At 40.2% G+C, this 15,817-nt stretch overlaps 1 protein-coding gene across 1 annotated transcript in view; it reads right to left on the bottom strand.

The window, feature by feature from the left end:
* Positions 1–15,817, bottom strand: part of CLIC5 (chloride intracellular channel 5) — a 133,101-nt gene that overhangs the window by 52,451 nt on the left and 64,833 nt on the right. The window contains exons 3-4 of the mRNA XM_036767504.1: positions 9,478–9,603; positions 356–462 (exon numbers count right to left, since the gene is read on the bottom strand). Of these exons, the coding sequence (XP_036623399.1) occupies positions 356–462; positions 9,478–9,603 (233 nt within the window). The remainder of the gene's footprint in view (positions 1–355; positions 463–9,477; positions 9,604–15,817) is intronic.

The following is a 15,817-nucleotide window of genomic DNA, read 5'->3' as shown; positions in this document are numbered from 1 at the left end:
TGGGCTTCTCTAAACTATGCTCTGACACATAAGCAAGCTTATTAACTTAGCTACATCGGAATCTGAGAACCCTTAGCCTGTTTTACTTTTACTGTGCAACAACGAACACCCCAAAACCAAACTACATCCCCGTTTCAAGCTCAGCCATTTTAAAAATGAGGTTGGAGTATCCCCAACAGGCTGTCGCTAACAATTTCCTTGTCTGTGGCAATGATGGGAAGGACAAAAGCAAAGAGGATCCAGCTATACCAGATGACACTCGGCTGTAGATTTCACAAATGATGATGAGCAGAAACAAACAAAGATGCTGTGATGCATGCAAGACACCAGGGTTCTGCATCTGGGTGTTACTCACAGGCATTATCTTGTTGTTTTGTGTTCTTAATATATGCAGAGAACTTGGAGAAGATGTCAATCCCAGCTGTGTTGGATTCCCTGTGTTTAGCAGCCAGTTTGGGGTACCTGGAATGGAGAGGATGGAGCCATAAATGGTGGTTTCTAATGAAAGGAAGGAGATGCATCATTATCAGCATCAGCGTTGTTCAGCACTCTGGACCAGTAGATTACTTTAAAATTGTTTTTCTTTTCCCAAACTGGACTTGTAATAGATGAGCCATAGCCACTAGCCATAACTAATAGATGGAAGGACAAAGAGATTTGTCCAGGGTGAAACGGCAGATTGTGGTGAAACTGGTAATCTGAACTCATGGCTAGCCCACGTTGGAGCTGATGACAGTAGAATTTTTATTCTAAGTAAAAAAAATGACAAAGTAGGCCATTTCTTAGAAACCTAGGATTGTCAAAGCCAGAAGGATCTTAGAAAACAAAATGTTAAAACACAGCATAGAGTGCCAAGGACATTGAATGTCAGAGCCAGATGAGACTATAGGGACCATCTAGTCCAACACCCTGATTTTGAAGAGGAGGAAAAACTGAGACCCAGGGAAGAGAAGAGAAATAAACCTTTTCATCCCTCCTCCAGCCTTCCTCAGTGTCTGTTTCCCCTACCTCCTAAGCTGGAGGCTTTGCCTCAATATCTCATTGAAAAAAAATGAGGCCACTGGCCAGTGACTCCCTCTTTTCTACTTCTCCTTATCTCATATCATTAGGATGTTTTTCCCCTTCATCTTCGCCCCTGTCTCACATGAAGACCTGGGGATCTCCTCCTTGCCAAGGCAAGCCCCTCTACATGGACCTTTGATGCCTCTCCATCCTGTCTTGTCCAAGAGATCACTCTATCAACCCCACTCCTCATTCATCTTCAGTGTCTCCCTAGCTATTGGCTGCTTCCCTGCTGCCTACAAACATGCCCATGTCCACTCCAATCCTACCCTACGCCCTCTGCCTTTCACCAACCATCTCCTCCAGCTGTGAGTCAATGGTCCTTCCTCAGTCCTTAACTTTATTAACCTCTCTCTGCAGCCTTTGACATTATCAATTACCATTTTCTCCCGCATACTCACTCCTCTCTAGGTTTTCATGGCATCATCCTCTCCTAATTTTCTTCCTTCCTGTCTAACCACTCCTCAGCGTTCTTTGCTGGATCTTCCTCCAGGTCATGCTCACCAACCACAGGTCTCTTCCAAGGGTCTGCCCTGGGCCTTCTCTTCTCCTTCTATACTATCTCATTTGGTAATCTCGTCAGACCCCATGGATTTACCTATCATCTATTATTCAAGATAATTTTCAGATCTACTGATCCAGGCCTAACCTCTCTCTTGACCTCCAGATTCTTATTACTGTCTGCCTCTCAGACATTGTCAACCGGAGTAAAAATTTCAAACTCAACATGTTGAAAACAGAACTCATTATCCTCTCTCTCTCCCTCTCCTCCTCCCACCCTCTCCACAGGTACCACCATCCTCCCATCACATAGGCTTACAACTTCAGATTCATCCTTGACTTCTCACTCACCACACATAACCAGTCTATTATCGGGTCTTATCATTTCTTCATTCACAATCTCCCTAATACATCTCTTCATCTCCACTTACATAGCTACCACCCTGCTGCAGATCCTCAACAGTCATGCCTGGATTATTACAATAGACTTATAGTCGACAATTCTTTCCCCATTGATGCTATATGTGCATATATACATGCATGCATACACACATATATATACATATACATACAAACATACATATACACATTCATGTATATATATGTATGGGTATAAATATCTATGTATCTATACTGAATGTACATAGTTGTTTGCATGGTGTGTTCTTCTCTCTCCCATTAGATAATGAGCTCCTTGGGGACATGAATTGTTTTTTCATTTCTTTGTATCCAGTGCTTAGCACAGTGGTTGGCACACAGTAGGTACTTCATGAGCAGGTAGACGGTGCAGTAGATAGAGTGCTGGACCTGATGTCGGGAAGACCTGAGTTCAAAGCCAACCTCATACACTTCCTAGCTGTGTGACCCTGGGCAAGTCACTTAAACCTGTTTGCCTCAGTTTCCTCATCTGTCAAGTGAGCTGAAGATGGAAATGGCAAATCGCTCTAGTATGTTTGTCAAGAAAACCCCAAACGAGGTCATGAAGAGTCGGACATGCCTGAAAATGACTAAACAGCAACAATAAAAGACACTTCATACATGCTTGTTGACTGGCTGATGGACGGACGATTGATACAGTCTCTCACTGGACCCGTACCTGAAAGCTATCCACCTTGGTGCGCTTCACCAGAACGCTTGGCCAGGGTCATGGTCTTTAAGAACCCAGGGTTGCCTCCATGTACCACTGAAGTATTAGTATAGGACTCTAATAGAATGTTAGCATGACTGCTGTTGTGGTTGTTATTACATTTACTCATTTTTACATATTTGTTGAAATCACCCTCTTTATCTCCCAGGTTATGCCTATGCCATTTATTTGTTGAAAACAGTTTCTCAACCCTGCCTCTGTGGAGGGATTTAAAATGCCTGCAATGAGGAAGGGCAGAACCACAGAGGAGGAAGATCTGGTCCTCTCATCCGTCCTCAGGCACCTTGAGCAAAGCGACCAGCTGGATTCAGTAGAAGATGTTCTCAGCTCTGGGTGCCTGGACAGCTGAGCGTTAGTTACCTTAGGTTCTATAGGTGTTGCTGCTCACTTTTCAGTTTGTTTTCTATATGTTGTAATGAATAGAGCACTGTATTTAAAGTTAAGATACCCGAATCTGAATCCTGCGTCAGCAACTTACTAGCTGTGTGACGTGGACAAGTTACTTCACCTCTGTTTGCCTCAGTTTCTGAACCTGTCAAATGGGGATATTAATAGCCCCTATCTCTTGGGGCTATCTTGAGGATCAAAAGAGATAATAACTGTAAAGCCTGGCTCCTGTCATATAGTAAGCGCTATATAAATGTTAACTATTATTAGTATTTTCTCACTTGGCAAATTTTATTTTAATATATTATTTATTTTTAATATTCTTTTTTTTTAAATTTTGAGTTCCAAATTATTTCCCTTCTTTGACCCCTCCCCCACCCATTGAGAAGGCAAACAATATGAAATCAATTCTACAGATGAAATCATGCAAATCATATTTCCATATTAGCCATATTGTTTAAAAAAGTAAGAAAAATAGAGGAAGTGAAAAAATTATACTACAATTTGTACTCAAAGTTTATCAGTTCTCTCTCTGGAGGTAGATAACATTTTTTATCATGAGTCCTTTGAATTGTCCTGGATCATTGTATTGCTCAGATTAGCCAAGTCTTTCACTGTTGATCATTGTTATAATATTGCTGTTACTGTGTACAGTGATCTCTTGGTTCTGCTCACTTCACTCTGCATCAATTCATATAGGTCTTCCCAGGTTTTTCTGAAATCCTCCCCCTCATTATTTCTTAAAGCACAATAGCATTCCATCACAATCACATACCACAATTTGATCAGCCATTTTCCAATTGATGGACATCCCTTCAATTTTCGATTCTTTGCTACCACAAAAATAGCTGTGATAAACATTTTTGTATATATGGATCCTTTTCATTTTCCTTTGATCTCTTTGGGATGCAGACCTAATAGTGGTATTGCTGGGCCAAAAGGTAGGCACAGTTTTATAACCCTTTGGGAATAATTCCAAATTATTCTCCAGAATGGTTGGACCAGTTCCTAATTCCACAAACAGTACATTAGTGTCACTATTTTTTCCACATCCCCTCCAGCACTTGTCATTTTCCTTTTCTTCCATGTTAGTCAGTTTGATAGCTATGAAGTGTACCTCAGAGTAATTCAGATAATTTTATATGTGACTCTTGATTTCTTCTTCTGCAAACTGCCTGTTCACATCCTTTGACCATTTACCGATTAGGGATTGGTTCTTATTTTTGTAAATTTGACTCAGCTCCCTATATATTTGAAAAAATAAGACCTTTATGAGAGAAGCTTGCCATAAAAAATTATTTCCAAGCATTCTGCTTTCCCTATAATCTTGGTTTCATGGGTTTTGTTGCACAGAAACTTTTTAATTACATGCAATTATAATTATCCATTATACTTCTCAGGATCCTCTCTGATCGTTGTTATTAGCATATATGCCACTTAGTATCTTTTCATATGTATTTGGCCTATCTTCTATTTAATTGATTAAATTATAAACTCCTTAAAGGCAGGGATGATGTCTTATGCACCTATGTATACTCCAAAAGTACCTAACATAATGATCAATAAATACTTTTTGATGATGCAAGCTGATATTTTAAAGTTTAAAAAAAAATCTTTCTTGGAAATTAGAGTCACCCACTGTTAACCTGGCTGGTCGTTTTTCACTAACATAAGTTGTACACAGATAAGAAAATTGCAAAATATACAAAGTAATTGTGGGGGTGGGGAGGGTGTGGAAGTCTGGAGAGGGCTAACAATCATAGGAGTCAAAGAATTCCTGTAGGCAGTTGAAGTGAACCTTGAAAGGAACTAAGAATTATAAGAGGTGGAGATGAGGAGGGAGAACATTCCAGTTATGGGGGACAGCATGGACAAAAAGGCAAAGAGACCAGAAATTGAATGTAATGTATGGAGAGGAGCACTTAACAAATTTCAATTAATTGGATAGTACCCCCAGTGACCACCTCCACCTGTCTCTGCCCCCACAACTAGACTCCTCTCCCAAAGTTATAAAAAAGGACAGTTCTCTCCTGAGCCACTGGATCAGAGCCCTTGACTATAGGTAAGGAACATAAAAGTCACATAAAGAACTAGCAGGAAAGGAAATTCCCAGACAGTTGTGATTTAACTCTTTAGTTCCCAGTGTCACATCTTGGAGTGATTTTTATGTCTTCCATAACATTTCAAACAATCCCCCTCAAATGCCAGCAGAAGGAGCATCAGATTGGTTGCCTTACTGTACTCATCTAGATCTAGAATTTGCTTTGAATATAGGACACACTCCTAAAAATGAGATTTCTTTTAAGAAAAAAAACCTAAAATGAAAAAATTAATGAAAATTCTGAACAAAATATTTCTAATGAAAAATTTTTAAAGACTTTTTAAATACAACTAAAGATGCCTTATTTATTTTTTATTATTTTCATTGTTCTCTTACTAATGATGTGATTTTAGGATACACTTATATTTAGTACAAGATAGATATAGGGAAAAACTTGTAACTTACACTAAAGACCAGTTCAGGATATCCTATAATATGAAGAGGTCTGGTGGAACAAATATGCAATTTGGAGTTAAAGAATTTGGACTCAAATCTCAACTTTATCACTTATTACCCACATTGATCTAAGTCACTTAGCCAATGAGGGATTCAAGATTTTCATCTCTAAAATGAGGAAGATGCCCAGACTAGTCAGCCTCAGAAGTTCCTTCCAGCTCTAAATCTATGATCTTCTGATCCTATGCATGGTACAATTTTCTAAGATGGTTGGACTCATCAAGAATGGTACCTTTGGGGTCTTACAGTCCTGCCAACCAATCACACTGTAAGAGGAAGACAGAGTCATGGACAATTCAATGGATGACCTCTACGAGCTGAGGGACCATATGTTCAGCCACATTTCAGAGCCTGCTACCAGTCTCTCCGGCAATGAATGGGCAGATACTACCCTGCTATGTTATACTGACAGGGAGAGCCTCTCTGCCTGTTGACAAGCATGCCTCGGTGGTACCGAGTGCCAACAGACGGGTCCATGTGCAGAAATGGTGGCCATGTCACTGGAGGTACTGGGTGTGCAGGTATGACCTAGGAGGAAAAATCTGAGGTTAAAAAGTATCTAGATACAGAGCTAGAAAGAACCACAGAATCCATCTGGTTCTGTTCTCTCATTTACAGATGAGGGGACTAGAGTCTGGTTAGTGACTTGCCCTAGGTCACACAGTTAAAAGTGACAGCTGGGATTTAAGTCCAGGTCCTCTAGCTCCAAATCTGGAACAAAATCTATACACTGTCCCATGCTGCTCTCTGGCTCCTTGGCACTTCTATTCATGTCTTTCCTCTCCACTCTAAATTCATATATCTTTTAGTTAACATATTGTGGGGCACAGTTATAACATAAATGTGGGTCAGGTCAGCTGTGAGTTTTAAACATGTGTGTGATGTCACTATAAGGTCTCTCCAGGAGACCCCAAGCATAGATAGATGATTCATTCATTCTCTCTCTCTCTCCCCCTCCCCTCCCTTCCCTCCCTTTCTCTCTCTCTCTCTCTCTCTTTCTCTCTCTCTCACACACACACACACACACACATACACACACAGTGTGGGACACTTTCACTTGCCTGCTATATCAGTGAACTTTGTAAAAGGCTTCACTGAACACGGGATCGTGTGTGTGTGTGTGTGTGTGTGTGTGTGTGTGTGTGTGTGTTGTCCCCACTGATAAAATGCAAGCTCTTTGAAAACAAGGAAGCTCAGTGCCTGGCATAAGTGCTTAATAAATGTTTCTTAATTGATTGATTGATATAAGATAGAGGGTCCTATGATTGTAAGATGTAGATGCAGGCTTAGGACTGTGCTGGAGCCAGTTGGACCTAGCTCAAAAGAACGAATTATTAAATTTTCAGTGTGAGCATTTACAACTAAGAAATTAATAATAATAGCTAATATATTCATACAGCCCTTATTATGTGCCAGGCACTGTGCTAACTGGTTTACAATTATAATCTCATTTGATCCTCCCGACAACCCTGGGAGGTAGGGGCTATTACTATCCTCCTTTTACAGAGAAAGAAATCAAGGCAAACAGAGATTAAGAGACTTGCCCAGGGCCACACAGCTCAGTGTGTCTGAGGCCAGCTCTGAACTTAGATCTTCCCGATTCCAGGCCTGAGTTTGATTTATTGTTTTGGTGATCATCTAGACTTGAGAAAGTGAAGGTGAAAATGTTAATAATGCTGATTAAATTTAAAAGTATTTCATATGTACATTTTAGGGGGAAATAGAACCAGTTAAATATTTACCAGCAAACCCTGGGTAGGTCCCTAATCTGCAAAGCTAATCAAAGGCCAAAGGAGTCCTCTTTTTATCCCCTCAACCAATCATGCTGCCCCAAAGAGTAAATCTTGAAGTGAAGAATGAAAAATGAAGACAAGAACTCAGTAACAGAGTACCCTCAAGTATCAGAATCCCAGAGACTCAACAGGTGTTCCTTGGCACTGCTGGAGGGAACATAGCATTTCTCCCTGGTACCAAGCAAGAGGCTGGGAGGGGCTGACCACCCTACTTCCGTTAATAAAACTCAACAGAAAACTTGTTTATGGTCCAGGCTCTGTAAATTAGGCTCTGAGCACCTCTTCCCCCTCCAAACAGGGCAGGAGGAGGGAAGGAAGAAAAGGAGATAAGACTCTAGGAAGGGTGGACTGGTCTGAATCTGTGGCACTCCCACCTATAAATATCTTCAGCAAGAAGAATAGATTTGATTAGGATTGTTTAGAGCCAGATTCTCTTAGGATAGATCTAGAGCTAGATTCTCTAGGATAACTCTATCGTTTTAGAGAAGCCACGCAACTTCTTTGCAGAACCAAAATTCAATCTCAACCCAAAGTCTGAATGTAGATGAAAGCATACTATTTGCTCTCTCTCTTTTTTGTTTTGTTTCTTTCTCGTAGTTCATTCCACTGGTTCTAATTCTTCTTTCAACATGACTAATGGGGATATATGTTTAATGTGAATGTATATATAGAGTATATATTGGATTGCATGCAATATCTTGGGAGGGGAGAGGGAGAGAAAATTTGGAACTCAAAAGCTTGTGGAACGGAATGTTGTAAACTAAAAATAAATTAATAAATTTAAAAAAATTGGAACTCAAAAAAAGAAAAGAAAGGAAAATGACCCTTTGAGATAGTGTGAACACTAGATGAGGAAACAGTTTCTCAAAGAGGCTAAACAATCTGTCCAGGTTCACACAGGACATCAGCATCAGACTTGGGACCTGAAGCCCTCATTGCTTTTTGTTGTTTTGTTTTTGGAGGGGGGAAGGCAGGGCAATTGGGGTTAAGTGACTTGCCCAAGGTCACACAGCCAGTAAGTGTGTCAAGTATCTGAGGCTGGATTTGAACTCAGGTTCTCCTGACTCTAGGAGTGGTACTTTACTTACTGCACCACCTAGCTGCCCCTAAAGCCCTCGTTGAAGGTCAGGGCTTTTTCCATAATTCCACAAGGACTAGATGATGTCTAAGGCCCTTTCTGACCCTGAGTCCATATTTCAAGTTACATGATTCTAGGGCTTATACATTATTATGAATTGAAGTCACTAGTTAACTGCCACGGGGATCACAGATTTAGTTAGAAGCCACTGGTGAGACCATTGAGTCCAGTGTCATTTTACAGACGAGGCAACTGAGGCAGAGAGAAGTTAAGTGAATTTCTCGGGTAAGAAGTGTCTGAGGTAGAATTTAACCTAGGCCTTATTATTTCAAGTCCAGGGCTCTATCCATGATGACACACTATGGGTATTTGTATGTTGAACTTTTTAATCTCTAGGTGTGGTCTGAAAGAATTCTGTTCTCCATTAGTGGAATTTCCATATCAAGAGTGGATAAGGTAGGTAGATCCCCTATTCCCCCTTAAGTGGAAGGCTCACCCTGTCAAGGAGGGGTATTTGTTCTATGAATCTCCTCTGTGTCTGGGTCTTTTTGGCACAGACATCTGGACCTCTCTATAAAACTTAAGGGTTCTCTGTATATGTAGAACCTATATCAGATTGCATGCCGTCTTGGGGAGGAGAGCGGGAAAGGACGGGGAGAAAATTTGGAACTCAAAAACTTATGGAACTGAATGTTGTAAAGTAAAAATAGATAGATAGATAGATAGATAGATAGATAGATAGATAGATAGATAGATAGATAAAGAAATTTAAGGGTTCTCTATGAGAAGAGAGACCCCATTCTTTGTAGTCTTTTGACCTAACGAAACTTGATGAACACCCTTTTGCAAAGCAGACAGATAACAATTAACATTTTTCTGACCCCAGTATAGATACCTGGTTTCTCCCCAACCCCACTATTTTATAAATCCCAGAAAATAAATACCCCCTTACTTTTGCGGGGTCAAGGTCTCCTCCAAGAACTCTTCAATCTTGTTGACATCAGTCTTAACATCCCCATTGAATGTCAGAAATGGTGGATGGGTCCCAGGGGCCAGGTTGTGCAGATCAGCTGGCTTTCTACAAAGAAAGTGAGAAGCAGGTATTGGTTCATACTACTCTACTTACTGTTTCAGGAAAACATCAAACTCTAAAATAGAGCTCAGCTTCCCTGCCAAGCACGTTGGGTGGATTCCCCATGTCAAACTTTTGGGAGGACATAGACAATAGTCACATAGGATTAGCAGGGATGGGTGAGTTGTGATCTGTATCACTGAAGCAACCCACCAGTGAATCAATGAAATTCCAAATCTATTTGGATCTAATACCCTACTCTTCGTTTGATAAAGTCAAATTTGACCCTTTAGTAAAGGCAAATTTGATGTGAAAAAGGAGAAAAAAAATTAAAAAAGAACAAGAGGAGGCCTAATATAAAAAAGGCAATGTGGTATATATAATAGGTAATGGATGGGGCTGAGAGATAGGAAACTTAGGTTCTAGTCAGTGGTTGGCTACCACCTAACTACATCTGCTACCCTGAGAAAATTACTTCTCCTCTCTGAATCTCAATAAAAATCAATAAAATAAAAAATAATTTCTAAGTTCTCTTTTAGTCCTAACACACTCTGGTTCCATAGCCTAAACCTGAATGTTACTGAGAGATAAATAGAACAGGAAGCCCATACTTTGAGTCCTACCCAAAAAAAAATGGTCAAGGGCAATCCACAAATAGGTGATTAGCTATAAGCTTAGCTTAGTTTTATACCAACAGCTTATATATAACCATATCTTCTTTTGCTCTTAACAAGTTCTTTTGGAAGTTAACATGGTTTGGCAGCATAGCTATCATTTACTTAACAGAAATACACTTAAGAGAATTCTGAATGTAAGCAATGTATGAATTGCGCAAGAAATGCATCCCCAAAGAATAGTTTGTCCCAGACAGAGAGAATTTAAGATCCTTTGCTGCCACATTATCCAAGATGAAATGCTCCTACTATTCATCCTACAGCTAAACTCTGGTAACTTCTGGTCTCACAATGATAAGGCCCTTTTTAAACTCAACAACTAACTACTGTGATATGTTAACCAACCCTAATGAGAATACCAGGCATTGGAGACCATTAGGATGAGAAAAGAAAAGAAAAAAGATCAACAGAGGCATACTAGACATTAGTTCATAGACCACATGTCCCAGCAGACATTGAGGCAAACATCCATTAATAAGCAAAGACAAGACGTTTCAATCCTTAGTTCCATGTGCTATTGTTTTTTTCCCAACCAGGGATTATATATTCAACTCACCTGGTGTTACTGGGAAAACTCTAAAAATGACACAGTAAGTTAACAAAGACATTACACTTTGGGATTGTTAAAAGTTGTTTGAGAGGTTGGAGAAGCTAAATATTTAAAGATTACCACAACTTCAAGACAATAATAAATAATCATAATGTAGGAGTGCGTGATGTTACACAGTAATTTCATTTTTGTAACACACAAGACCATAGGATTTGTTGTTCTTCATTCTTCATTCTTAAAGAGGACCAGTGACGTCAGGAGGGTGATGTCTTGACTTGTGAATGAACTGGATATGAATGGGGCAGAGCTGTAGAAAGTCATCAGCCTCATTCTCTCTTCCAGAGTTATCAGAGTCCAGTGGCAAGATAAAGGTCCAGAAGACTAACAACGGCCCAGGGTGCAGTGGGACCATAGGATTTAGAGTCAGAAGGTACCTTAGAGATCATCTTAACCAACTCCTTCATGTTTTTTTTGTTGGTGTTGAGTCATTTCAGTCCTGTCTGACTTCTTGTGACCCCTTTTGGGGTTTTCTTGGCAAAGACACTGGAGTGGTTTGCCATTTTCTTCTCCAGCTCATTTTACGCATGAGGAAATTGAGCAAACAGGGTTAAGCAACTTGCCCAGGGTCATGCAGCTAATAAACGTCAAAGGCTAGATTTGAACTTGGGTCTTCCTGACTTTAGGCCCAGAACTCTATCCACTGTGCCACCTAGCGGCTATTTCTTCATTGTACAAATGAGGAACTTTAGACACAATGCCTTTCCCAAGATCACTCAATTAGTCAGTGATAGAGAGCCAGAACTGGGAATCTCTTATTTTTAAGTCCAATGCCATTTTACCAGAAGTGAAGGATTTGTAGCAAGGTGGTGCAGTGGATGGGCCTCAGACACTTACTAGCTGTGTGACCCTGGGCAATCACTTAGCTTTTATCTGTCTCCGTATCCTCAGCTGTAAAATAGCATCTCCCTCTTGTTGTGAAGATAATATTTGTAAACCTTTGCAAACCTTAAAGCCCTGTATAAATACTAGTTAGTATTATACTTATGGGTACAGATGAGCCTTTATCACAAAGAAAAAGCATTAACATCAGTTTTGCTGTTGCAAAACCGGTCCATAAGCACCATAGGGTTTTTCAGACCAGCTGAAACTTTCCTTATGTTTCATCTCCCCCACTAGAAAGAAGTTCTAAAAAGCAGGAACTGCCTTACTTTTTTATTTGTAACTCCCGGTGCTCAGCATGGTGCTTTGTATATAGTAAGCACTTAATAAATGCTTTATTCATTCATCTCACATCAATTAAAGAGAAGAAAGCAAGAAAGAAATTCTTCTGTGGATGTAAATGCAAAACACTTTTTATTCATGGAATCAAGGTGGTACAGTGGATGGAGGGGCAGGCCTGAAATTAGGAAGATCTGAGTTCAAATCCGGCCTCAGACACTTAGCTGTGTTACCCTGGGTAAGTCACTTAATCCTGTTTGCCTCAGTTTCCTCATCTATAAAATGAACTGGAGAAGGAAATGGCAAACCATTCCAGTATCCTCGCCAAGAAAACCCCAAATAGGGTCACAAAGAGTCAGACATGACTCAAACAACCAAATGGCAACAAAAAACTTTTCATTCATAGCGAGTATCAATATGATAGTATTAAGTACTCATGTATCATGACTAGTTATGAAAGCCACGGTCAGTAGAGAAGAAAAAAAAAGACCTGTGAGGGGTGGGAGAGTTCACTGGCAATAAATGAGCACCAGCGACCTGGGCAGGGTGCAAGATGAAAACGAAAGGAAGAAAAGGCATTAAACAAAGGAGGAATGACTTCTTAATGTGGGGTCCAGGAACTTGTTTTAAAAAATATTTTGAGAACTGTTCTACAATAGAATTAGGTTTTGTTTTTTTTTTTTTCAATAGTCCAATATATTTCATCTTCTGCATTTAAAAATGTTATTCTGAGAAGGGGCTCATGGGCTTCACCAGACTGCCAAAGGATCCATGACGTAAAAAAAGACTGAGAATCCCTGCCCTAAGGCAAAGAGTTGGGTCAGAAAGGAGTGGAAATTCGACATGAAGGATGGTGAGGTCAGAGTCCCTCTCCAAATATACATTGAAAAAGAGCCCTTTCTAGGGGCCTTGGCCATGGGGAAGGTGGTAGTGCAAGGGTTGTAAAAACGAGAAGGGAGTGCTGGAACTGACATCAACCTGAAGTCAATTAAAATCCTACAGAAATCAATTTTCAGGGGGGTTGCTGGGGGGCAGGGTTAGGAACAGGAGAGGAGGCAAGGAAGAATTTCAATTACATTGCTGTTCCCATGCCATTCCTAAAACATACACACACTTACCAGCTGTGCTTTGTGGCACACCTTCCGAAAGCATTTTAAAAATCTCATTAACTTAGTTTCTTTGTTTACTCTGTATGTGTTTCTCACTTCAGACAAACAAAAAGGCCTGTTTAGTTTCACCTTCTTTTTCTGAGAGCTAACAATTTAAGTCAGCGATTCTTGGGTTCCCAGCAACCAAGATGAAACACCGATCTTATTTTCCAATAATTAGTACTTTCTGCCTTGAAGGCCAAGAGATTGGGATTTTATAGGGTGACTATAGAGCAGTTATTGTTGTGTTGTTTTCAATTGTGTCCAACTCTTTATGACCCCTTTTGGGGTTTTCTTAGCAGAGATAGACATGTTCTTAACTTTTTTTTGTGTATGTGTCATGGATCCCTTTGGCAGTCTAGAGAAGCCCACAGACCCTTCTCAGGAGAATATTTTTAAAAGTACAAAATAAAATGCATAAGATTACAAAGGAAATTAAATTAAATTACAAATTTAAATAAAGATAAATAAATATTTTATTAAATAAATACAATTTTATTTAAATAAAAATTTAAATGAATTATAATTAAATTTAAAATATTGTAAATTAAAATTAAACAAGTTTAATTAAAATTAAATAGAATATCAAAATATTTTTAAAGTTATCAAAATATTGAGGAAAAAAAGCTCAGAGATCCCACCCTTCTGTTAGAGAGCTGCTTGAGGTATGGAGAAGTTACTTGCTCAAACAGCTGTGAAGTGTCAGAGATGGGATTTTTATCCAAGTCTTTTGGGTTCCAAAATCAGCACTTGATCACTGCTTCTCACTATGAAATTCAACTCTCACTTATGCACTGTTGTTATATATCATTTACCAATTGCTTCATACATATCAATTATATTATTATATATAGCTAGACTCCAAGTTTCTTCTGTATTTCCCATAACGCTGTTGTTTTTCAGTTGTTTCAGTCACATCCAACTCTTCATGTCCCCTTTGGGGTTTTCTTGGCAAAGATACTTGGCAAAGTTTGCCACTTCCTTCTCCACTTCATTTTTCAGGTGAGGAAACTGAGGCAAACAGGGTTAAGTGACTTGCCCAGGGTCACACAGCTAGCAAGTTTCTGAGGCCAGATTTGAACTCATGAAGATGAGTCTTCCCAAGTCCAGGCCCAGTGCTCTGTTCACTTCACCACCTAGCTGCCCTGATGCTAGAGAAGTGGCAAACCACTCTACTATCTCTGCCAAGAAAACCCCAAATGGGATCACAAAGAGTGGAACAGAACTGGAAAATGACTGAATAACCAACAGCACCTACTTCCTCGAGTTGCTGTGAAAATATAAAGGTATAAAGTGCTTTGCAAACCTTAAAGTGTTATTCGAGTGCTAGCTATTTGTTACTATCATCAAGATTATTCTGAGCCTTGAGTTACATGCAGGCTTTGGATAAGCCAAAAGGAGGGGGGAGGGCATTCCAGGTGAGTGAAATAGTGTGTGATGGGAATGAACAAGAGCCATGAGTCGTCTAGGTGAACCGCTGGATTAGAGGGTTTATGGGGAAGAATACTAGGAGATGAGCTTGGGATTGATTAGCTTGGTCAGATCCAGAATGTGGAAGGCCTTGAACGTCAGTATACAGAGCTTGGCAACGGGGAGCCGTTGAAGGTTTCCGAGCACAACAATGCAATGATGAAGTGGCGTTTTATGAGAATCACTCTTGTGGCAATATACAGGACAAACTGGAAGATGAGACTGAAAACACATTGGTCTCCTGCTTCCAATGGAGAAACTAACCTAGGCTGGAGGAGTTAAGGTCTTGGATCATAATGTTCACAGTGAGAGATATTCTGAAGGAAGCATGGACATGACTTGGTCATTCACTATACCTATGAGCTTCAAAGGAGAAGCAAAAAAAAAAAAAAAGACTTCCATCAAGAGATTGAGATGCTGCAAGACTGAAAGAAGACAAAAATACAGGTGAGTCAGTCAACAAGAATTTATTAAGAACCTTACTATGTGCCAGACCCTGTTCTAAGTAAGATCTGGGATACAAAGAAAGAAAAAATCCAGCTCCCATGGGTGTCTTTGCCTTATGCAGGAAGTTGTCATCCTTTACCTCTCCCCATCGTTAAAGCAATTGTGAAGATGTATAACTTCAATTTCATGGGGTAAGGGATCTTAGGGGCATGAAGGAAGAGGCAGGGGCCTGGTGTATGGGGCCTGGGATGGCTAGAAACCAAGCTGACAGCTATCAACAGGGCAGCATGAAAGCAGAGGCAGCGGGGGAGATAGCGTTTGTGGCTCCTTGTCTTAGATGTGTGCAAGAGCCTGGGGGTGGGGGGAGCCCTCAGCTTGGTGTGAAAGTAGGGAATAATAGATGCAAATGTGGTGGTCAACAGAAGTCTACATGGTGAGTCAAATCAAGTCAACAATTGTTGACCATGTGCCAGCCTAAGCTTTGGTAACTGTGGAAGGGTGGGGTGCGTGCGTGTGTGCGTGTGTGTGTGTGTGTGTGTGTGTGTGTGTGTGAAAAGGATGGGACTTGAGTTCTGGTTTTTAATACACACCCACACAGAGCAAGAGTACAGAATAAGCGATGATGACAGTTTCATAGTTATTCTGCCTAAATATGGCATATCTGAATTATGAGCCCAAGCCAAAATCAGCTCTAGGCTCCTGTTTTTGAAGCA

The sequence above is a fragment of the Trichosurus vulpecula genome, chromosome 7 (assembly GCF_011100635.1).
Source record: "Trichosurus vulpecula isolate mTriVul1 chromosome 7, mTriVul1.pri, whole genome shotgun sequence".
In the NCBI taxonomy this organism is placed as follows: domain Eukaryota; kingdom Metazoa; phylum Chordata; class Mammalia; order Diprotodontia; family Phalangeridae; genus Trichosurus; species Trichosurus vulpecula.
This window is presented reverse-complemented; position numbering and strand designations above follow the sequence as displayed.